The sequence below is a fragment of the Epinephelus lanceolatus genome, chromosome 22 (genome assembly GCF_041903045.1).
Source record: "Epinephelus lanceolatus isolate andai-2023 chromosome 22, ASM4190304v1, whole genome shotgun sequence".
Classification (NCBI taxonomy): Eukaryota; Metazoa; Chordata; class Actinopteri; order Perciformes; family Serranidae; genus Epinephelus; species Epinephelus lanceolatus.
In genome coordinates this window covers 33,640,291-33,664,168 of record NC_135755.1, presented here as the reverse complement: position 1 = coordinate 33,664,168, position 23,878 = coordinate 33,640,291, and the positions used below count along the sequence as shown (strand labels likewise).

Here is a 23,878-nt window from a genome sequence, read left to right as displayed (position 1 = left end):
AGTAGGAACAATTACAGCAATTGATAACTCCTTTATTGTACCTATGGGCGTGTGTGTATTGTTTAAACACAGACTTGGAAAAAATCTGAACCTATCCTTCAATAAATTATTAATATATAAAGTATATGTAGGCTATATTTATGTGGTGGGAGGAGCAAAGCCAGCACAATTCAAGCATTGCATCTTACTCTAATTGTATTTTTGCACTTCTTCAAATCTGTAGTATCATACTGGTAGTGATGCTGGTACTGATAAGCAGCAGTGTATCATAGCACTCCTACATACAATGATGTTAAGTGAATGGTATGTCAGTCTCATATACTACCAGTACTCCCACTACTCTAACCCTACAGTGTACTGGTCTGTAATTGTCCCTCCAGCTGTAGGAGCTCAGTGCACTAACACCAGACTGTTGTGAGAGGAGACACTCACTAAACTGTCTGTCTGTCTGTTCAGGCGATGACATCACGTCCATCCAGCAGGAGATCACAATGATGAAGGAGTGCAAGCACAAAAACATTGTGGCCTACTTCGGCAGCTATCACAGGTACTGTGTGTTTTCAGCCTGTCCACTGCAGATGTGTGGGAGTGCTGGGATTGTTGGTGGACTTAAATATGTGGAATTTGACTTTTCTTATCCCCACACTGCTGCTGGATTCCTCTCCCACTCCTCTAGTGCTCAGTTAGATTGTTGGCACAGCAGCTCATGAATGACACTACTGTATTTGTGGGCGTTAATTTAGTTAGAGAATATTAGGGAGTGTCTTTTGAGTTTTGCCTTTGGATACTGAATTCTTGTGAATGCTTCAGTGTTGTTTTTCACAACCCCTGCACAGCTGGAGATAAGCACAGCATATGTCAAACAACAAGATAAAAGCTGTGTATTTCTTTCCAGGAACACCAAGCTGTGGATCTGCATGGAATACTGTGGTGGGGGGTCACTTCAGGATATGTACCATGGTAAACATACAAATAATTCTTAAGAACTCAGAATTTAAGCCTTGTAGTATGTCCAGTTTTAGTATGATCTGCAGCTAATTGTAAAAAAGTGCTGCATACCTATTTAAAGAAACAGTAACAATGTTGTTCTTTCGTCTCTTACCCAGAGCAAGGTGAAAAAGATCCATGTTTCACAACTGTATGTTCAGTACAGAGAAAGTGTAGCATTCATGTCATGTTGATACAGTGGGCAGAATGGGAAAACCTCTTGTTATTCCACCTTGGGGTACCTCTATTGCTAACCTGTAGCAGGTAAAAGGTAGAGCAGATACAGTGTATGGCTTCTTTTTAATCTTATTTAACTACCATCATTGTATGGCTTTTACTTGTGAACCAACTGCTACAAATATGTCATAGGCCTACAATAAACAAGCCAATTTAGGCTACTTAGTACTAAGGTTGAGCAGAATACTTGGATGAAATGAGTTTCCCATGCAGCTAATGTACTCTTTATGAGCACGACAATCATCCAAGTAAAATGTGTCAGTATCCATGGCAGCTACATGTATGGTTTAGGTGTGTGTCACAGAGAGGTTCATTCAAAACAACAATGGTGGCTCCTAAAGAGGTTAGTACAGATGCTTCAATAACGTCAACTTTATCAGAACTTAAGAGTATTTCTGAAGGCTTTTCACCACAGAAAATTTGCTTTCACTCTTCTCCTAACTGGCTTAGGCTTTGTTGACCTGATTGGTTGGAGTTGGCCAATGATAGATCACTTGCCAAGTGCTTTTGAAAGTGCTTGGCCTTTAATTCTGAGGCTGTTATGTATTCTTTAACAAAAAACAATAAACATAGTAACTTCTGATCAACCGATGACTATTTTAGGCTTAAAATAGCAACTTCAAATTAGGTCCCACCCACGGACAGTTTAAGTCACACCCACTTTTGGTTTAAAGGGACAGGTCACCCCAAAATCAACGATTCGTATTTGTCCTCTTACCTGTAGTGCTGTTTATCAGTCTAGATTGTTTCGGTGTGAGTTGCTGAGTGTTGGGGATATCAGCTGTAGAGATGTCTGTCTTATCTCCAATATAATAAAACAGATGGCACTCGGCTTGTGGTACTCAGGGCACCAAAACAATATACATTAACCCTATGGGCCCGAACGACGCACAGCGCGTCCAAATTCACACCTGTTCTTCTCTGTGGATTTTCTCAGCGACCGTGCATCATAGTGAGAAGCCACGCATATCAGGTGAAACAGCAGAATCATAGCTTTCCAACAAGACCAAGCACTTGTCGGTAATACAGTGTTTTCACAGCGGAAAAAATGATAAATTTGCACTAAAATTATGTATAACATACAACTCTGCACACACATTACTCTTGGATGGATTACTCGCGAATGCAGGCTCGCACAGAAATGCCACGCATATCACATGAAAGCGCAGGAGCAGACCTTTCCAGTGATAACACACACATCATTGTGCTGTCATCCCATCATGCTATAAATCCAGATTAATTGTCTACAAAATAAAAACCTGAGGAATTTCTTTACAATCCATTATACAGATCTTGTTATCAGTCACTTCATATAGTGAGGAATATCGTATCTTACCACGTCTTAGGCTTGCGTGTGTTTCTCCCTGTCTATCCACATTTGTAGTCCGGCTTTCAAGATGCAAATATCTCCAATGCCCAAAATGCCCCCCAATATATAACTGAAACTGAAAAACAACAACAAACTTTGTTTACTGCAAACAAAGTGGCAAATATTATCTTGGAGGACATCATTGCAGTTGGTTGACTATTTTTCTATGATCTTAGATGTAAATATTGCATGTTTCTTTCAGATAAAAGACATTTTTGACTTGTGAATGAGTCAATGGAATTTCTTGCTATAATGAAAAAATATTGGCAGTTATGTCCGCCTGGCACAAACCACATGTTTTGGACAACTGTGAAGTGACAGAATGTCCCACCATCATGGTTCTTATATTGCCAGATTCCAGAGAGTCTCCCCTCTTCATATATGGCAGAATATGTCATTTTCCAACTTGCTATGGTGAGATACATGTAAAAATGTAAGAATTTAGTCACACGGATTTGTTTTTTTCATTGATTTAAAAAATAATATAAAATACAGGCACATAGTAGGACATGAAATGATGGCAAATCTTGTTAGCCCAGATTGTCCTGAAAAAAAAACAGGATATAGCATGTGTATGTAGCCTTTAGAATGACTGTGATATGAGCTTAAAAGTAAAGGCAGTAAAAATACCCCAAAAACGCTTAGGGCCCATAGGGTTACAGAAACTCAACAGCAATGTCTCTTTGCAGAAATCATGACCTGGTTACTCAAGATAATCCACAGACCTTGTTGTGAGCAGTTTCATGTAGGAAGAGAAAGTTCTTTCTTCCAAACTACACACACTTACTGTATCACTAAACAGAAGGAAGTGTGCATCTACTCATGGATGAGAGGCTCGTGCTTGTGACAGAGCGAGATGTAAACATTAATGGCTTCCTCCTTGGCTGAGCTGTAGCTGGCTCAGTGGTGCTTGGTGAGCTAGCAATAGATGCATGCTTCCTTCTGCGCGTTGATACGGTTGGTGGGTGTAGTTCAGTCAAAAGTAATAAGTAACTATTCAGTATAGTCGGGTAATATTATTACATTTACAATGTAGTGTAAGGCATTACCACTGGAAATAAACAGTTTATTGTTTTCATTTTCATTCATCCACACTGATCCACACCACACCACTTCTGTCGTATATACACTACCCTATAGAGGGGTGCCGGTAATCGTGTGCATTATCATGTCCAGTGTGTTTTCATTCATATACCTACACTATCCCGTGACACTTTCCTAAGGCTGCCTGAAAGCAGTGGGGATAAGGAGCTGGCCTGTGCTTTGTTTTTTTCCATATCTCGGGGATCGACATGTGTGGGTGATGTTAGTATATGTTAGATGTGTTTCCATTCACATCACCTACAACTGCAGAGCAACGCCGGCATCCCACCTTGTTTTTATACACAGCTCTTTCTCCAGTGTTGTTGTTGCTGACCGGGAACTGGCAGATGGGTCCTCCAGCTCCGATGGATTAATTTGCGTTCGTTATAGTGACTTAATCACACGCCATACCACTGTATGTGAATGCATGAATGGGTCAGACCTGTGCAGCACTGGATTTGAAATGAACTGTAATAAACTGGAGCTTCTTTGCTTTGATTATCTGCTGTGACACAACATGACCCTCATCCATTTAATCAACATTACATCTGGTTATTTTGGTGAAAGTATCGCAAAAGTAGTTTAATAACTAACTTATTACTCTACACAGAGCGTAATACTGTTAAGTAACTTATTACTTTCAAATGAAGGTAACTAGTAATATGTAATATATTACATTTTGAGAGTAACTTGCTCAACACTGTCAATAGCACTACAGGTAAGAGGCAAAATATGTGTTAGTGATTTTGGGGTGAACAGTCCCTTTAAACTCTGCCCATTCAGACTGAGGGTACAGATAGAGATAGTTTAGTTGGTTGAAGACATTTAGCTTCATTTAATGGTGCATTGCTCAACCCTAGGAAAGGGGCTAGCCGTCAGTTTGCAGCCAGGTTTGTTGACATCTTTGTAGTTCTTTTCACCAAGTGGAAATATCATAGCTGTAAGAAATTCTCACTATCTGTGACACAGAATTACCACGAGAAAGATATTTTTACCTACATGGCTGCTTGTATTACCAGACTTTGCATTACATAAATGGGTTTAGCCTAACTTAGGATAAATGGAGGGAAATGTCCAGCCTAGTTTTGTCAAAAAGAAAACACCCCTTCAATCTGTTAATAAAATTCTATTTGTGAACGTTCTCAGTAAAGAAGATAAAGCATATAAATGGAACAGATTTGGAGTTGTTTGGACGAAGCTTTGTGAGCATTGCTTCCACTGATTCTAATCTTTATGCTAAGCTAAGCTAGGCTAAACATGCACTGGAACCGTCTCTAGATGCAAACTGTTCTTCTCACTGTCCTTCTCATCTGGCTCTGGGTAAGACAGCAGACATGTTTCCCAAAATGTCAGACAGTAATCACCACGTTCATTTTCAGACATTAGTATAATTACTGTAAAGCAGATGTGGACGCACAGTGAGCTCTGCAAAGCCAGTTGAACACTATTTTTGGAAATGTACCTGCAGGCTGTGTGAGCTATTAATCAAACTGTTCTCCTCAGTGACGGGCCCATTAAAGGAGAAACAGATAGCGTACGTGTGCAGAGAAACCCTCCAGGTAAGGCTTTTAGTGTGAGTGGCAGCTTGTTGCTGTTGCATTGTGAAATGTCTAAAGATACTCTCCTGACAGAATGACTCATGTGTTTTTTCCCAGCCACAGAAGAGCTAAATAGTATTTAACCTCGCCAGACCACTAAATATACTGTAGAGGTAAATGTGGCTGCAGCACAACAGAACGTGCCAGACTGCCTGTAATTTGTTAGTGAGTGACCTTCAGCTCACTGTTTGTTGGATGATCAACAAAAACATCAGAGTTAAAAAGGAAGAAATCCCAGAGGTCATCTTAGTTTAAAAAATCTTGGAGAATTTTTATTTTCTTCTTAGCACTCTCAGTGTTTCCACCTTATCTAAATAGACTGATGACTGTGAGTGATGAAGGAGCTGAACGGTTCACTGCCTTTGGATTCATCATAGTAATCCTCTGCAGTCTAACTCGATATACAAGCATTCTTGTGTCCCTTTGCTCTTTACTTCCTCGTGCCTTCTTGGAAATTCTACACCATCCTTCTGTTTGGCTTTTAACTTTCATCCAGAGTGTTACTATGTTTTGCAGTGTGCACCAAAATACATCATTACATTACATCAGTTAAACCAAGATCAGGTTTTTTGAGTTGAATTTGGTTTAAAATGGTAGAAATCACATTTTTATCAAGTTGTGCTGGATTAAGTATAATGATCCGTCCAACCAATGTAAAAAAGATGTCTTATTACTGACTTAAAATGGCACCCAAATAACACTACTATAGCTACATGCAGTTACATCTGCATGAATAAATATCATATGAACACATTAATCCAGGTATAAAATTTAAGTCCAGTGTGTTAGATTCAAGGGGATTCAGTGGTGTCTAGGGGTGAGGATTGCAGATTGCAGCCAGCTGAAACTTCTCCTGGTCAGAATTTCTTTTATTGTTCAGGAGGTTTTTACTGGGATCCAAATTATCCACAGAGGTCTCTTCCTCTCCAAAACAAACGGACCAGGTGATTTAAACCAGTTAAAAAAAAACAATAAATAAAGCTGTTTCACAATAAAATCAGTGTTTCTACTACCCTGTCCAGCACATCAGAGACGACCCGCTTGCCCAGTCTCTGCTAATGTGTGCTCACCTATTTTCTCTGATGACACAAGCCGCATCTTTAACCACATAAAAAACAGTCTATGTGTCTATGGGAAAACGTGAGGTCGGGTGCTGGGCCCTAGTCTTGAGCATACTCTGTGCCAACTGTCAAGGGCACGGAGGCAGGTTGTGCCTGAGGTTGCTAAGCGACCATAACCAGCACCGTATCAGAGACTACTTACCAGAAATCCTGAGTGCAGAGCTGATCTTCTTCCAGTTGTTGTTTTGTAAGGGTGTGTATGTAAAGCTCTGGCAGCCCTGCACTAAAAAGATTAACCTCTTCTCCATGTTTATCACAAACTGATATTCATGGATGAAGGGTTGAAGGGTCTGCTGGCGGTGATTGGTTGTTCCTCATTACATGGCATGCGGTGCATGCTGTTGCATTCCAAAAGTTGAACTCTGTTTATCTCAGGGTGCAGCAGTTATGCCCTGAAAAATAGGCACGTTGGAATGCATGTGCACCACAATGGCATCGTTTTGGCGTTTGAACACACCAGCCATGTGTCTGCATTGCAGACAGTGAATTTGAGGGCTCTGCAGAGGTCTCTTCCTCTCAAAAACAAATAGACCAGGTGATTTAAACAGGTGAAAGCACTGAATAAAGCTGTTTCACATTTTAAAAAATCAGTGTTTTCCAACCTTCTAGAACAATTATTATGACTAACACAAATTAGTGATTTGCGAATGGCCCTATTTAGAGCCAGTGTTTGGTTTGTCTATTTTGGACTACAATAGAAACATGGCAGTGCAACATGCCGATCTCCGTAGACGAGGACCTGCTCCCTATGTAGATATAAACAGCTCATTTTAAGGTAATGGAAACACAATGATTCTTAGTTTCAGGGGATTATACACTAAATATACATATTTACTATATTATATTCCATTTCAGCAAGTACATCCACCTAAATCCTGCAGACTGGAACCTTTAAAATAAAAATGTTTACATAAATTAGTGTATAAAGATGGATTAATAAAGTAATTCATAATTTTATCTAGTTTGAAAGATAATCCTAATCCTTGATGCAATTTACATTTAGTGCTACACTGTTGTGATCATGCTGAGCTATGAGGCACTGGTAATACTACAAGTTGCACTGCCATTGTTACAGTACTAGGACTGAAGGAATTATTCACAACTTTTGCTTTAAATGAAATGATCAATAAGAAATACTAATAGGTTCTCTATCAAATCTAGTTTAAAGGCCTAATATATGTATTTTGGTTTACATTGTGCTCTTGTGGTGCATATTCTTAACTTAAACTGTATTTAATCAAATAACCTGAGGCCAAGTAGTATTCCAGCATAGGAGAACTGGTGTTGGGTGGTAGAGGGGGTTAATAGGGGTCAAACATCACCTTTTTGCTTGTTTAATCCGGCCCCGCTGTTCACTTGTTGACAGCCATAAAATAAGAAATAATAGTGGATACAAAGCTCAGCTAATTTTTTTCTTCTTCTTTTTCCAGGGTTTGTATCACCTGCACGAAACTGGCAAAATGCATAGAGACATAAAGGTACAGCAGTTTTTTTAAAGCTTTGTTAAGTTATGACTGGAAAACTTGGTCTCATAGAATTTGTGAAGCGGACATGACCTCTTAGTGATGTATTACGGGTGGTGGACACAAAATGTGTTAAATGACGTGCTGGCAACTTAAAGACAACACCATTGCAAAGTCAGTAGGGATCTTTTGCCATGGTGGATACACAAAGTAAATGTAAAGAGTGAGAAAGTCCATACAGGGCAGCTAGGATTTGTGGTAGATGGGTCAAACAAACATGAACTTTCAACCAAGAGACTGCTGCTTGTCTCCGTCAGAGTAGTTATGTAACTTTTTGGACTTTACGTAACTATACAAACTATGAAAGTTTATGTCACCCATATCCTGTATATAGTTATTTTAACCAAAACCACAATCTTTTCCTGAACTTAACCAGGTACTCTTTTGTTCCCTTGTTGCCAGCCATTTCATGCCCACCATGACATAATGTGTTGTTCTTGTATTCCTGTGACAATGTGTTGGACTGTATAATTGTGATCATATGTTAGTATACTGTGGGCTTACATCAGCGTGTGTGTTCTCTCTGCAGGGAGCCAACATCCTTCTGACAGAGAGAGGAGATGTAAAACTGGGTCAGTGGTGATCAGTAATGGATGCACACGTTTACATCTGTAGTATCTCTTTAACTACTCACACTCATCAAGTGTGCTTAAATAGGCCATCTATAATGGATTTCAGCCGCTCAGCTCCACTGTGACCCTGTGTGTCTCTTGTGTTGCAGCTGACTTTGGAGTGGCAGCAGAGATCAGTGCCTCCGTAGCCAAAAGGAAGTCTTTTATAGGAACTCCCTACTGGTAAGATGAATGAAGCTGCACTCACCTGAACAGTGTGTGTGAGATAATTAACATGAACACACACTGTAGTTTATTCTGACTCAGTCACTCACACACCATCCTGCTGACACACTTTATAAGGATTACAGTGGCCTGCTATATTAAGATAGTACTGATTTTTTTAAAATAAACTCAATTAATATAAGGAAATAAATGTGTAATCAAACTGTGCCACATCAGAGGTGGACCACAATGGCTAAGTTCATACCAAAGCATCAATAAAAGGCTGGTGTCTGCTGTGTACGTGTCCTGTATGTGATGTTCCTCTCCTCTGTCCTGTTCATGTGTGCAGGATGGCTCCAGAGGTGGCTGCAGTTGAGAAGAAGGGCGGGTACAACCACCTTTGTGACATCTGGGCCGTTGGCATCACCGCCATCGAGCTGGCTGAGCTCCAGCCACCCATGTTTGACCTCCACCCAATGAGGTGACTCAGCACAGACAGCAGGGACTCCAGCTCAGACAGCTGGAAACAGACAGATTTATTGAACTCAGAGCAGTGAGATAAACAGAAGAGACTTGTGCTGTGTAATGTTTTGGCTGCCTGCTTTATATTTTACTCCTGGTCAGTCACTGCATGTAAACAATTCAGACATTTTCCAGCCCGGTGACATTTAAAACATTGTTTCAGAGCACTGATGTTGATGTCCAAAAGCAACTTCCAGCCTCCAAGACTAAAGGATAAAGCCAAATGGTGAGTTAAAGTGTTGCTTTCAAAATCACATAGCATGCATTAGGACCAATCATTTTTCTTCCTTTGATCTTGTCGATATCTTGTTGATTTACAGTTTATTCACACTTTGTCACTCTTTGCAGGTCAGCAAGTTTCCAAAGCTTTGTGAAGATGGCTCTGATTAAAAGCCCTCGTAAAAGGCCCTCAGCTGAGACACTGCTGCAGGTTAGCAGCTCTTTTTAGCTGATCATTAATAAATGGCAGTTAACTAGTCATCCGTCTTCATATGTGCATTATTCATGAATGCAAAATGTTCTATTTTTGACCCTTACATATCCAGAGAAGTTTGATTCTCTTCATGATGACACACGATAAAGCTGACTGATGTCACAGGTGTTATTTTGACCTCATGATTTTAAAGTTTGGCACTTTGAAAATTTTGCGTGACTTAGCACAAATAAGCTTCATAGCATTTTGTTGATAGCATTTTCTTTTTATTCATCAGAGACACTTTAAAACATCAAGTCTTCTTTCAATTTTAGTTATTTATGTTCAATATGTATTATGGCCCAGTGAGCTGCTATGGCACATTTTTGTCAAAAGCTTTTTTAAATTTCTAATAATATACACATCAGACTATGTTTATTTTGATGTGGGCCTCCTCTGTAACCTCAGCTTAGACTTGTGAAAAATATTTTTGAAGAGATGGCATTAAAATGCAGTTCATTCAGCAGTTCTTTTTTATTTTATTGATTTATGTAAATGGTCTGAATATTATGCTATTTTGCAAGCAGCTAAATTTATGAAAAGTATAAATAGCAGAAGACAGTGTCACACAGTTCCAGTGTGAATCCAAATTTACCCTTAAAGCTACAGTTAGTAGCTTTTATTAAAAAAAATAACTTTTGTCATATCTTCTGAAACTGTCTCTTTACTCACACAGCACTAAATGATACAGATAATGCGGGAAAAAAATCATACTCCTCTACGTTCTATATTACTTTGTAGTACTCGTAATGGCCTTACTGCATGTGATGAAAACAACCAGTCAGAGTTGAGGAGTTTCTAACACAGCTGTCAATTATGTTTCAGCAAGTATGACACAAATTTATTTTCATAAAAGTTGCCAACTGTAGCTTATAGCCCCCAGTGGACTGAAAAAGCGATTGATTATTTTATTCTAGTAGGCTACCTAAAGTTTCATTTGTATTTTTGATATCAATAATGTATATAATAAAAAAATTGATACTTGGTCCTGTGTGGCGATATAATATTACCACACAAAAATGTCACGATACCATGCTGTATCAATTTTTTCCCTCACTATTAGTAATCAGGGCCTTAAAGTACAGTCTCAGTTGTCAAGGATCACTTTATTGTTTTGTGAAGATGCACACGGTTGTCAGAGTTTTGAGACATGTACATATGATGTTTGTTAGTGCTGATTGTGTCTGAAGAAAATCTGATTGATGGAAACGTTGAACAGCAGCAGTAAATAAGAGAACTGTGTGTGGACTGTACTTTTGCCAACATGTCTCATGTTCAGTCCAGCACTTGTTGAAGAGTTTTATTTTGGTTGTGTGTACTCTTTTTCTCCATACACGTAAAGTACAAACAACCTCCTGCAGTGGGCCAATGGGAGCGTTTTGAGGCTCCGAACAGCATTCATCAAAAACAATAAGCAATAATCCATGAATCATTAAAATGATCGATAGAAAATGCCAATCATTCTCTGGTTTCAGGATTTGCTGCTTTTTTGTGTGTGATCACTGTAAATTAATTATCTTTTGGTTTGGGACTGTTGGATGAAAGAAAATGTCACCTTGGACTCCGGGAAACTGTGATAAGCATTTTTCACTAATCTCTGACATTCCGTAGACAAAACAGTAAGTCATTAATCATAAAAGTAAAAATAATTGTAAGTTAAAGCCGAATCATGTGAGGTGACGGGTGAAGATGGCACGCTAGACGTCAAATTGGCTCCCCGCATTTCATGACTTACTTTAAAACTGCTCAGTTGAGACGAATCTAACTGTCAGACTTTGATAATATTTTTTTTGGAAAACTCGGGGATGTCTGGGTCTATGCGCAATACCAGAAATTGCATGAAGCCGCAAATCAAAACTGTGATTCAAAGGTGTGAAACTAGCATAGCGATCTCTTTCCAAAGATTGAAAATTTGACAATTAGTAGGCCAGTTGGTGTAGATTTACCACCATTTTACATGGCTCTCTGAGGACAAAATAGTTTTCTGTTGTTCAAAGTGATGACCTGTAACTTTGTTCCCCCAGCATCCGTTTGTGACACAGCTCCTGACACGTAACCTGGTCATTGAGCTGCTGGACATGGCCAACAACCCTGAGCTCCACACTGCCCACACACACAGCATGGACGACAACGAGCTGGAGGTCAGTACAGCAGGGAGGTGACAGGACTCATACTGTAACAATATTTAATCAACAATGCAGGATTTAAAGTGGTGTAGCAATACTGTGAGCTCTAAATCAAATGTCTGTTCTGTTGCTCACAATAAACAAGTGACAGAGATAAACTGGTGGAGAGAGAAAGTCCCATTCAGTGTGATATAAATGATCTGTTGACAGGTCGGGGAACTGGCTCCTGACAAGATCCAGTCAGCAGGGAAACACCTGCCTGTAGAGAGGACCCTGTCTGAAGAACAATGTAAGGACACACACACACACACACACACTAACACACACACATGTTGAAGTAACACTCAGACATGTTGGAAAAATTTAGACTTGTTAGGAGACAGATTTTTCCAGGCTTTGTGTTTGGCTAAACATGTCCTAGACCTTTCGCTGTGCTTAATGCACAACTCGGAATTTCGACTTGCTAGTGCAAATGGAACGCAGTATAAGCACAGCCACACAAAACCACAAGCATGACTGTAGACTTCCCCTGTTACCTGTCTTTAGCTTAGTCTGCTAAGCTAAGCTAATAACGTCCTGACTCCGGCTGGGTAGGTAACACATAGAATATGAGGTCGGAAACCATCCTGTGAATCCATCCTTTTTTTTTTTTTTTTTAACACTTTTTTATTATGTTATTTGAGAGTCTCTTTTATGTTAGCAACAGCACAACGGCAACATTATTGCTGTAGGCATCATGCAACATATCCTCGTACAATGCCTCATATGATATCTTACAAAAATGCAGTTTGTATGATATCTAATAAATTAGTGGCCAACAAATTAGCATCTCTAGGTTAGGTTTAAGAAAAGAATCATAGTTTGGGTTGTCATGTTACATACTTAACGTAAAATTACGTACGTAACTTAGAGTTACAGAGGTTAGGTTAAGGAAAGTAAAATTATGTAGGTTAAGTGTAGGAAAAGAATCATGGTTAGGCCTTTACTTAAAGTAAAGTTACATAGGCTATGTTTAGGAACAAGGTTTAAGAAAAGAAACATGGTTTGGCATTGTCACATTACATAGTTAATGTAAAGTTACCTAAGTTAGATTTAGGAAAGTAAGGTTACAATGGTTTGGTTTAGGAAAAGAAACACGGTTTGGCATCATCACGTTACATCACGTTGGGCACTGTCACATTATATAATTAACATAAAATTACATAGGTTAGGTGTAGGAAAGTAAAGCTACGTAGGTTAGGTGTGGGAAATGAAACATGGTTGGGTGTCATCATATTACATTCTTAAACTGGTCTCCTGGTGGAAAGTCCTGTGTTTGTTTGACCTATCCACCACCCTACCGTGCCTCCTAACATAGACTTTTGCTCTTAATACTACTCACGTCAGCACATTTATAACATGATTGCAGCCTTCACAGTTACATGGGTATTAACAAATTACTGGCTCATGATTACGTGGGTTATATACGGATTCTGGTGCATTATGTTTCATGTATATATACGAACAGTGCATGACAACAGTCTGCACCATGACATTTATATGACAGATATGATATATTATGAACAGCTGGGCTTTATGCAGCTCTGAAGCTTTTGCGTGTAAATATATCATCCATAGATATCTGAATGATTGCACAGTAATACAGTTTGTTTCTGACAATCATTGTATGTGCCAGTATGCTCGATGGCTGTGCCTATAACTGTATGCATATATGTCTAAATATACTGTATGTTGGTTGTACTTGCTGAAGAGTGGCTTCATTGTCCGCCATAACCCCCCCCCCCCCCCCCCCCCCCCCAGTTTTCAGTGCTGTAATCTCCATAATATGAATGAGGACAAAAGGCCCTCAGTCAGCCTGCTGATAGCTGCCCTCATCTGTAACCCGTCCATACATGTGGGATGAAGGCTGCGTCAGAGGATGGCACAGCGAACATGCCATTGGTGTGTGACAGACAGTGGTACTTCTATGCACTGGCTGGAGTGACTTCATACTGCTGCGCTGCCAACAGGCTTCTTGTGGCGCAGATGTTTCTGGTGTGATGGTCTGGTTTCACATGCGCCCCAGCATTAAATCATATATCACCCTGACCTCAACCACCCTTACGTACAGTCTGTCATTCATACACACACAAGCCACAAACACAATCAACACCTGCATCTCAGTCTGACCAATATGAGCTTTGAAGGCTCACACTGCTGCTGCTGTTATTACTGCTAGTGAGATATGTCTGCAGTATAGACTGTAAAAAAGATGGACGTAGCCACCAGGCAAATTAATGTTGTTTTTCAAGTTCCAGTGTGTAAGATTTCGGGGGATATATTGACAGAAACACAATATATAATCATAAGTATGTTTACTTTAGTGTACAATCACCTGAAAATAACAATAGTTATGTTTCTGTGACCTTAGAATGAGCCGTTTATATCTACATAGTATGGCTGGGCAATATTGACAAAAATTCGTATCTCGATATTTACAGGCTGACTGGCGATACACAATATATCTCAGTGTTTTCTACGCAATGGGCAACATATTCAGTTAGAAATCAAAGCCACATTTGATGTCACAGGCAGTTTTATAAAAACAGACTGTGATCAAAATAAAATGCAACAAAACAGTTATACCTCCAAAACACTAGTCGGTGGCAGGGTTTCTGCCTTCAAGTTTAGTTGATTTAAAACAAACCTAAAACACACATTACACACACAACTGTCTTATACTATACACGTTTTCCGAACATATAAAGCTAACATTATGAGCACAAGCCTATAGCATTTTACGTTGTATAAATTAGCCTAGCGACTAGCAGAGATTTCCTCTACTGATATGAAGCCAGAATAAATCACACACAAGACTTAAATGCTTTTTTGTGGGGCCCTTATTGTCTTCACAATTTATTGTTTCTTATCTGTGAAATTAAAGTAAATACAAGCTTCGTATCCACTGTGTGAAATGGTGTCAGTGTACAGAAACAGACAGGAGGTCTGCGTCACTGCGCCGTGTTGTTACATTTCTGGGGAGGTGCACGTCGGGCTACGGCTCTAAAAAGTGTTGCTGGAGAGCTTGTGAGTGTGTGGGGCAGAGCTGTGCAGAGAATATGAGAGAGGAGAGATGCATACTGGTATGCGTGATGTAATACTACTTGATCCTATATCGATATAAACAGTGTTGTCTAAATTTATATCTTGCTTGAAAATATATTGATATGTGGCACATAGTCGTTATATTGCCCAGCCCTACTGCATAGCGAGGAGGTCCGTGTCTACAGAGATCACTATGTTTCTACAGTAGCCCAGAAAGGACAAACCAAACACTGGCTCTAGAAAGGGCCATTGCAATTTGCGTTTTTGCATCGGCCACTGTAGTTAGCAGCCCCTCCGTGACGACACTGATTTGCAATGTAAAACTGCTTTATTCTGTGTTTTCACCGGTTTAAATCACCGGGTCCATTTGTTTTGGAGAGGAAGAGACCTCTGTGGGTAAATCGGCTCACCATGAAAACCTTCTGAACATCTGGATCAGAAAAAAGATGAGCACACATTAGCAGGCACATGGTGAGCTTGCTGGGTGAGTCTGCAACATTTGTAACATCAAACTGCTTCATTTAGTATTTTTACTGGTTTAAATCACTGTGTCCATTTGTTTTGGAGAGGTAGAGACCTCTGTGGATAAATCAGCTCTTGGTAAAAACCTCCTGAACAATGAACACTGAAGTAATTCTATCCTGGAGAAGTTTCAGTTGGTTGCAATCTGCAATTCCAACCATTAGATGCTACTAAATCCCCCCCAAATTGTACACACTGGACCTTTAAACAGGCGGTCTGTATTTTTTGACAAATTTCTTGTACAGCTTTTTGTGTTTAGACATCTAACCTTTGTGAAGTTTGGGTATTTTGTTAAACAACAAAAAGGTTTTCAAGAAAAATATGTTTTTCAAAATAAGGTTTTGAAAAGGGAATGGATTAGTACTGCAGCAATGTACAGTGTCAGTGTTAGTTTTAAAACAAGACTACTGCCTCATTTCTTCTGTGTAATACGGCACAGCTCTACTCAACTCAGCTTGTTCTTTTATGGTTTTACATCAGCAAAAGTTGCGGATATAGCAAGCTGAGCCAATGCTAGAAGGTGGAGTTAAAACACTGCAGGCCGCTGACTTGATCAAAGAGAATTGTCACTAGCGTGACATGGGACATCCTGCACAAATCCAATTTTAAATAGCCACGTTACCATCAATAGTGATTGCAATTTTTTAATTCACTCTACCCTGATTTAAAAAAATGGCAGCCCACAAATCTACAGTGTACCCTACGTAGACTACACCACACAAGTGCAGACATTCCACTGTTGGTTTCCAGTGAAAGGGTTCAGAGAGAGTCACGCTGAAGATGATGTCAAAGCAGTTTCATGCGGCTGGCTATGGCTATCGGCTAATAATCCCGCCTACAATAAGGGGATACTGTCCCCAGTAGCAAACGAAGTGGACAAAAGGACCTGGTACCAAAAGTGAGTTGAGTCAAGTTGAGCAGTACCATACAGCAGAAATGCAGCATAAGAGTCTACAGCTATGCATGCCAGCAGCTGTGTATGGTTGTATTTAACGTTAGCATGGTGACATAATAACATGCTAGTGTCATTTAGCCTCAGTTCCACTTTGTATAGGAATGTCACTGGGTTTGCAGGTATTTGGTCATAAACCAAAGGTTGAGGAATATTAAAACTCTGACCTGATGATGGAGCCACATGGAAAGTTAAGGCATCACAAAAGTTATGATTCATCCTGAGGGGAGCACGAATGTGCCAGCCTTCTTAGCTGTCCATCCAACAATGGTTGAGACAGTTCTCTCAAAACCACATATATCAACCTGCCAGTGGTCCCAAAGGAAAGGCAGAGGAACGTCACTGAGCTTCATCGTCTAGGAACCATGAACATCTGTCATAGAAATACAAATGTCATAGAAATTCATCAAATGGCTGTTGAGATATTTTTGTCTGGATCAAAGTGGTTGGCTGACTGACAGCCATAGACTTAGAGCAATGCTGCACAGGCAACAGGAAACACACAAATAGTGGTGCAACAACAAGGCAGCATCGTGTTGCTAATAGCATAAAGCTGCTGGCTGTTCAGATATGTTGCAGAGCTTTCTAATCAGCCTTCTCCTACTACGTTACCATGCTGCAACAATTGATCTTTGGCCAATTAAGGACACGTTATGTTGCCTCTGTGATGGAATTTCTATTGCATGTTTCAAGTCTCTGCAAGTTGGTGCTGTTGTGAAACCACTGACTGCTGGGAGGGTGAAAAGAATTCAAGGAACGTCTTTTGAAGTAAATGAAATAACATGCAAAAATAAACAATTTTGTGCAGTCATTACAACAGATATTTTCCTTTCCTTTAGTGTTAACTGTGACAGTTTTTACGTGCATGTTAAATAATTCAAGACATTTTGCAGTTTTCTGAATAGTAAAGAGAAAAACTTGAAAGACCTCTCATAACAAGTTCTAAACTTTTAAATTACAATTATGAAAGGATAGTTTTATCTACTTATGCAGGCCTTCAGCAACACCATGAGAGCTAACTGAGCCGAGACAAGACAGCAACTTCCGCTTTCTGGTTCACTAGTTTCCCCATCCTCTGCTTCACTGTCAAACTGTCAGCTGACAGCTCAGGTTCTCTGTGGTTTCACCTCAAACTGCTTCCTCCTGTTAATCACATCTCAGTCAGGTCATTAGAAAAAACAAGATACTTCCAGCCTCTGCAGTATTGAAGTGAAAATGGAGGTCACCCGGTCTCTACTGGAATAACTCATATCTATTTTGTACATGTGCGTGTATAAGGGTTTTTTCTTCAAAAACTTATGGGAAAAAAGTAGAATATTCCATAATGCCATACATACCCCTGGAAACAGTAGTCTTAGACTCCCCCTCTGGGGACCATGAATGCCCACTGCAAATTTGATAGAAATCTATTTGGTAGTTTTAGGAAACCTTATTGTGGAGAGGCTGTGATCTGTGTAATCAAGAAGAAGTGTAAATGTTACGATGACCTGAGAGTGTCAATCTCTGATAAAATATTTCAACAAAACCCGATGTACTTTGTCAAGTAGATGTTAAAAAATAGCAGTGACTGTTTCATTTTCATATCTTTAAGTTAGCTAGCATATCAGAAGCTTGTGAAAGAAGTAAAGATCTTTTAGTTTTTTTTTTTCCTAACATACATGTGTATACTGTATGTTAGAGTTGTTATCTGTGAATTGTTAACATTAACATTAGCTATTATTAGCCACCACAGCTACTGGTAATACCAGACCAAGTACTGTGGCAGTAAACCACCTAAGTATAATAAACTGAATTTAAAATGTCAGTAAAAAATTTAAATGGGTATTGTCATCGGGCCACATCATGCTAGGCTCACCTGATGTATTGGCTCAAGGTGGTATAAACCAGTCTACCATTGTGCTTGCACATTATTGACATGATAGGTGATGTGTGGTTGCAGAGTGCGTCCTGTGCCTAGCTCCAACTAAGGTTATCAATGCACTCGAGAGTGAGTGCTCATCAATAGTGCATGAAAACGGCCGGATTGTGTGGGACGTAATGGCGTGCTCTTTACTGTCTTACTCTAAGAGCCACAGTTCTGTGTGAATACTGTACAACACTCGTTTAATTCTCATAATGTTTTCTTTGCAGTCGATCAAGTGAAGTTTGGGCCTCCTCTGAGGAAAGTCACTGAGCCTTATCCTGATATGGTAATGCACTTTATCTGTAAGATATTTTTGTGGCATTGCTTTATACTGATGACATACATGAATGTACATGAACATTGCTCTGTTTTCCCCCCTTCAGCAGGGCTCATATGATGATGACTGGAGTCTGTCTGGAGATGAAGACAACTCACCGTAAGACTTCTCTATGTTTTCATCTCCAATCTTCTACCCCCTTTTCTCTGTTGAGAATAATCTTTTTTAGCTGTTAGCTGTTTTGAGATGGAAGAAGAATTAATAATATAAAAAGGACTATCTCTGGTCCTGCTGCATGGATTTTTTAATTTCTCTTAAAACTGTCCATTGTTAGTCCGACCATGTTGTACTCTTTTCAGAAAACTGGATACTGTGTTCCAGTATGGAGCCCCAATCATTTAGATTAAAACAGCTCACCTGCCACTTAAAAACATCTTTATCAAATACTGAAATTATTATATGAAAATATTTCAAAGTGTGCAGGAAACTCTGTCCATTGTTTTACAACTTTTTCTTTCTTTGTGTAGTAACTGTGTAAAATCTTTTCTTGGGAAAGTAAGTGTCATGTGACCTCAATTCCAGGTCACTACATCAAAATTACCAAAATGCCTTTGGGGACTTGTTGGCACTATTGGGCACTATAACACAATGGACACAGTGGATATTAAAATACTGGGGCGTCTCTGTCTAACCTGCGTACATTACTGATAGTATTGATGGCCAAAACTGAGAGAACAAGACCTGAAATAACTGGAATTAGAATATCAGCAGTCTGAGCCTCAGCCCAAATATCAGCACTATTATAGGGTTTCAGAAACCCATAGTAGTGGACCTTTGGTTCCTTCCCTCCCATTGTTATGGGCCATTCAGGCCCATAGTCAGATAAACACCAGGTCTTCCTGTTGCAGGAGCCTGTTGGAATGTGTGGAGCAAGCTCTGCAGCTGAGGTAGGCCACGTCTATCAACTCCAGCCTCTCCTAACAGCAGTGCCCCCCCCCCCATCCCACATCAATTCACCTGAAATAAACTACTTGTGATAATTATTTTTAGATAATGTGATTATCAGCTAATGCCAAACATGACATAATCAGTGGGTTTATGTTCACTCTCTGCTAATCCCATCCCTAAAGTCCTGCTGTACGTTTTTATGAACTGGGTGTGGACTGATTCAGCACAAACCCACTTCTACCCTGCTTTTTGGGCTTTTTGTCTGCTTTTTGTGGTGGTCTTTCCTCAAGAGTTCTGTTTGTGTGCTGCTGTTACCCTGCCCTCAGCATCTTCAGCATCTGCATTTGTTGTCCAGCTTGTTGCCATAACGCTTGATTTGGATTTCATTACATGAATTGTTCTAAGTTTTATGGTGCCTGATTGGGACATTGTTGCTCCCTTCTCTTTCAGGAGTTTAACCATTAGGAGGGCGCCATCTACTGATGTGAGTGGTAACCATACAACCATACGCTGAAGCTGTGATCCAATTGCATACTGTGTACTGATTCTGTCTTAGGTCTGAGTATATACACCTGAAAAAAAACATTAATTGTACTTAAAAAATGCCTGCCGTTCCTTAAACTTCAAAATCTTTCTTCCCAGCTTCGGACACTCAGTTCTGTTCAAAAGCAAATTGTTATGTCACAGATTTAGAGTATGACATACTGCCACAAACAGTCCAGTCACAGACTCAATCCAAAACCACACAACCCATTATATTTGTGTCTCCTTCCCTGGGTCCCTGGTAGGAATCAAACCTCAGACGTAAGTTTAAATGAGTTCAGCACTGAGCTGCATTTCAAACATAAATAAATGAACTGATGATTTAGTTACTTGTTGGGTTCAGTTTGGCCTGACTCTTGTCTTGGCTGCAACATATTTGATCTTACACAAGTATAATCTTCTCCCAGAAGACCAGAAAACAATTTGGATTAGTGAAAGATTGTTGTGTTGGTGTGTAAGATGTACTGGACACTCACACAGGATATACATAAAGGCATTCATACGACTCCTGCTGGCATGTCAGAGAATGGCTGTGGCTCTGTGGATCCTCACATCTGGATCCTCTTCCTCTCAGCAGACTGTGGTAACCAGTTACAGACTGGGAAGAGTGAGTCGCTCATTGTGTGTTTGAGAGGACTTAATGTTCATAATAAGTTCATAAAGTCATAATGTTCTCTTTTAACAAGAGAGTAATAATATATTAGATTTTAAAAAGTTATGGATGCTTTTCAAAATGTGCATTTATTCATAAAACAAGTTTGTTAAAGAGTAACTTAGCTATTAAGACTTTCAGGACCCAGTTTGAACCGATGTCAATTACTTAGGGCCAGGGACCATTTTGTCCAAATGTTTATTGTAAAAAAGTTGTATGATCTGCTTAAAATGTTGAAAAGAATATAAAGACTTATGAGTGTTATACACATGGCTGACACTCAACGTATTATATTATCATAAAAGTATCCATTTGATTTGAAAAAGCTTGCTCATTTGTCATTAGAATTTATGTGGTAAATACACCGATCAGCCAAAACATTAAAACCACTTACAGATGTAGTGAATAATACTGGAAATCTTGTTACAATGCAATCAACCGGGCCTCCAAATTCCCCAGATCCCAATCTGATCGAGCATCCGTTGGGCATGCCAGCACCCCACCTCACAACCGACAGGTCTCAAAGGATCCTCTGCCAACGCCCCAGTGCCAGACTCCACAGGACACCCCTAGAGGTCCTGTGTCCATGCCTTGACATGTCAGAGCCAAGTCTGATCCAAAAAGGCCCCACAGTGGATCAGGGGTACCCCTGGGGTACTGGCACATCCCATCAATGCTCAATCAGACTGGGACCTGGGGCATTTGGAGGCCAGGTGGATGCGTTGAGCTCTCTGTCACATTCTACAGGCCTTTCCTAAACTGTTGCTGCATGTTAAGTGGTATCCACATGAATACCAGTAACAAAACGTTTCCCAGCAGAACATTGCGTTGTAACAATATGATCAATGTTAATCACCTCACCCACCAGCGGTTTTAATGTTTTGGCTGATCGGTGTATATGTGTGTTGTTGATTTGGCTATCCTGATCTGCATGATGTTAATGCAAGAGGCATTTGGTAAATTATTAAAGTTCACAAAATTCTACTTCCCATGTCTTAAGATTGTTAAGAGTTTTGAAAGATTGATTTAAGACATTTTAATATCAATTAAGGCCTTATTGTTAGGCTTTTTAATACAGGGTTCCCGCAGAACCCTGTATTAGCCTCAACCAACCATTCTTTGTACAACTTAAAATATCGTATGAAATTGGAAGTGTTATCTCCATCTGTAATTTTTGATCTGCAGATTTTGCATAATATTTGCAATTCATTTTTTTTGGACCAACGCATAGTTTTTGTACATGAACAAAGTTATCTTTTGCATCTTTTTTGTATCTTTTTTTCCCAACTGGTGCTCAGAAACATAACATTAGTTCTTCATGGTTCTCTCCTGCAGCTTCATTGGATGCTGTCAGATTGGTTTAAACAAATTCCATCATCTGGAGAATCAAGTGTCAACATGCTGGGAAAGAATAGCATTAATGTTTGTTGACAGGAAATTAATTGATCCGTGGCATGCTTTTTACATAAAACATTTAATACAATAAATAATTTAATCATTGTGCTTAGAGGAAAGTGTCAAGTGTTTTCAAGTCAAAAGGCTCGAGTCCAAGTGATAGTGTTAAAGTCCAAATCGAGTTGCAAGTTTTTTTTTAATTCATCATGTCAAGTCTAAGTCGTCGAATTTCTGACTCGAGTCTTACTCGAGTTCAAGTCATGTGACTCGAGTACACACCTCTGCTATCAGTACTTGAAGATATTTCTCTGTGGACTATACTGTTGGACCAAAAGACCAACTGACACACTGACTGAGCCATCCACACCAGTCAACATTACTCCATGGTGTACACTGTATAGTATTGGTATACAGTATGCAATTGGCTCATGAGGTTAGACAGCATGTTGAAAGGTGACCCTGTTAGCCCCTCAGACTGACTCATTGGTTTGCTGGTGTTTTTCAGGGAGGTAGAAAGAGTGGTTTGTTCAGTCCGTCTACAGCCTCCCTGCCAGCCTTCAGCTCTTTAACTCCCAACGCAGACGACAGTGACCTGACGCTGAGACCCAGCTGCACACTCGGCCCCGACGCTGCTGTCACTGCTGACTCCCCCTCCACTACAGGTACAACACATCGCATCACGTGAATATGTTTGTTTGACTTAATCTAAGTATGCGTGTAGCCTTGAGCACTAAAGACCCACACACAGTCAGGTCTGAGGTTTAACTATCCAAACCAGCTCAGGGCCAAGCTAAGATCACTTCCCCTTCCTGTTTGACAAGTGTTGGCCAGGTGCTCAGCCACACAGGACATCAGACAGCGCTGCAGTGATCCATGTCTGCCAGGAGGGGACGCTGTAACAGTGGAGAAGAGGAAGGTTACCACTGTTTCCTCTCCCAAAAGGGAGACACCACTGTCACCTGAATGGAGCACGCTAAGAAAAAAGACTGAGGACGCTGTGAGTTGAAGCCAAAGTCTCTCATATCAGTAGGAAACATCAATAAGCTTGTGTGAATTGCTAACCTAATAACTTCCTAATGTCTGTCTAATGGTGACAAATCATGCAACCAGACAAGATATTGATTTGTAATGCATCTGATGTATAGTTTTTATTATTCCCTGTGTTTTGTTATGTGTAACCTTTGACATTTCTAGAGGGCTGATTGTCATGGACTTCCTCCTACCCCTCAAGTCCATGTAAGTGTGAAATCTAACAGCATGTGACCTACAATAAAAGCTGACCAATGACAATGCCCTGATCACTAACAAGATAAGCTTCCTCGCATGGCATAACACAAACTGTACTAGGAACAGTTTTTATGTGAAAATCCAGCTGGTGTTTTTATCGCTGCTCCATTCCATCAAATATTTTTGGATGTCTTGTGCCAGAACCCAGTTACTGCTTGCTGGTATTTTGAGTCGCCAATGTGCAAAGTAGCCCAGTGCAACTGTAATAATCATACATGCTGTTTTTCTTACAATGGCTATCATTACAAAATTGCATAAAAAGTCACTATGACCATGTTGGACCATTAGTGATTCAGCTGCTGTGCTGGTTCTGTAGATGGGAGCCTGCTTCTCCAAAGTCTTCAACGGTTGTCCCCTTAAAATCCACTGTGCTGTCACATGGGTTTTACCCAAAACAAGAGGTAAGACAATAATGTCTCTCAATGTCCTGAGTCGCTAATAGATGTGCTACACAACAGAATAAAGTCTGCTTTGCTAGATATCTCATCAACTGTACAAGCA

At 39.9% G+C, this 23,878-nt stretch overlaps 1 protein-coding gene across 4 annotated transcripts in view; it reads left to right on the top strand.

Annotated features, from left to right (window-relative positions):
* Nucleotides 1–23,878, top strand: part of map4k2 (mitogen-activated protein kinase kinase kinase kinase 2) — a 52,787-nt gene that overhangs the window by 17,617 nt on the left and 11,292 nt on the right. The window contains exons 3-21 of one of the 4 annotated variants that reach the window (XM_033610074.2): nucleotides 457–547; nucleotides 896–960; nucleotides 5,180–5,235; nucleotides 7,826–7,873; nucleotides 8,448–8,490; nucleotides 8,640–8,712; nucleotides 9,044–9,175; nucleotides 9,380–9,442; nucleotides 9,565–9,646; nucleotides 11,713–11,829; nucleotides 12,025–12,103; nucleotides 18,503–18,561; nucleotides 18,662–18,711; nucleotides 19,461–19,499; nucleotides 19,951–19,984; nucleotides 22,596–22,752; nucleotides 22,912–23,087; nucleotides 23,285–23,326; nucleotides 23,694–23,778. In XM_033610074.2, coding sequence (XP_033465965.1) covers nucleotides 457–547; nucleotides 896–960; nucleotides 5,180–5,235; nucleotides 7,826–7,873; nucleotides 8,448–8,490; nucleotides 8,640–8,712; nucleotides 9,044–9,175; nucleotides 9,380–9,442; nucleotides 9,565–9,646; nucleotides 11,713–11,829; nucleotides 12,025–12,103; nucleotides 18,503–18,561; nucleotides 18,662–18,711; nucleotides 19,461–19,499; nucleotides 19,951–19,984; nucleotides 22,596–22,752; nucleotides 22,912–23,087; nucleotides 23,285–23,326; nucleotides 23,694–23,778 — 1,491 coding nt within the window. Of the gene's footprint in view, nucleotides 1–456; nucleotides 548–895; nucleotides 961–5,179; nucleotides 5,236–7,825; nucleotides 7,874–8,447; nucleotides 8,491–8,639; nucleotides 8,713–9,043; nucleotides 9,176–9,379; nucleotides 9,443–9,564; nucleotides 9,647–11,712; nucleotides 11,830–12,024; nucleotides 12,104–18,502; nucleotides 18,562–18,658; nucleotides 18,712–19,460; nucleotides 19,500–19,950; nucleotides 19,985–22,595; nucleotides 22,753–22,911; nucleotides 23,088–23,284; nucleotides 23,327–23,693; nucleotides 23,779–23,878 lie in introns of all 4 variants that reach the window. The other 3 variants (XM_033610073.2, XM_033610076.2, XM_033610075.2) reach the window with 3 other exon arrangements.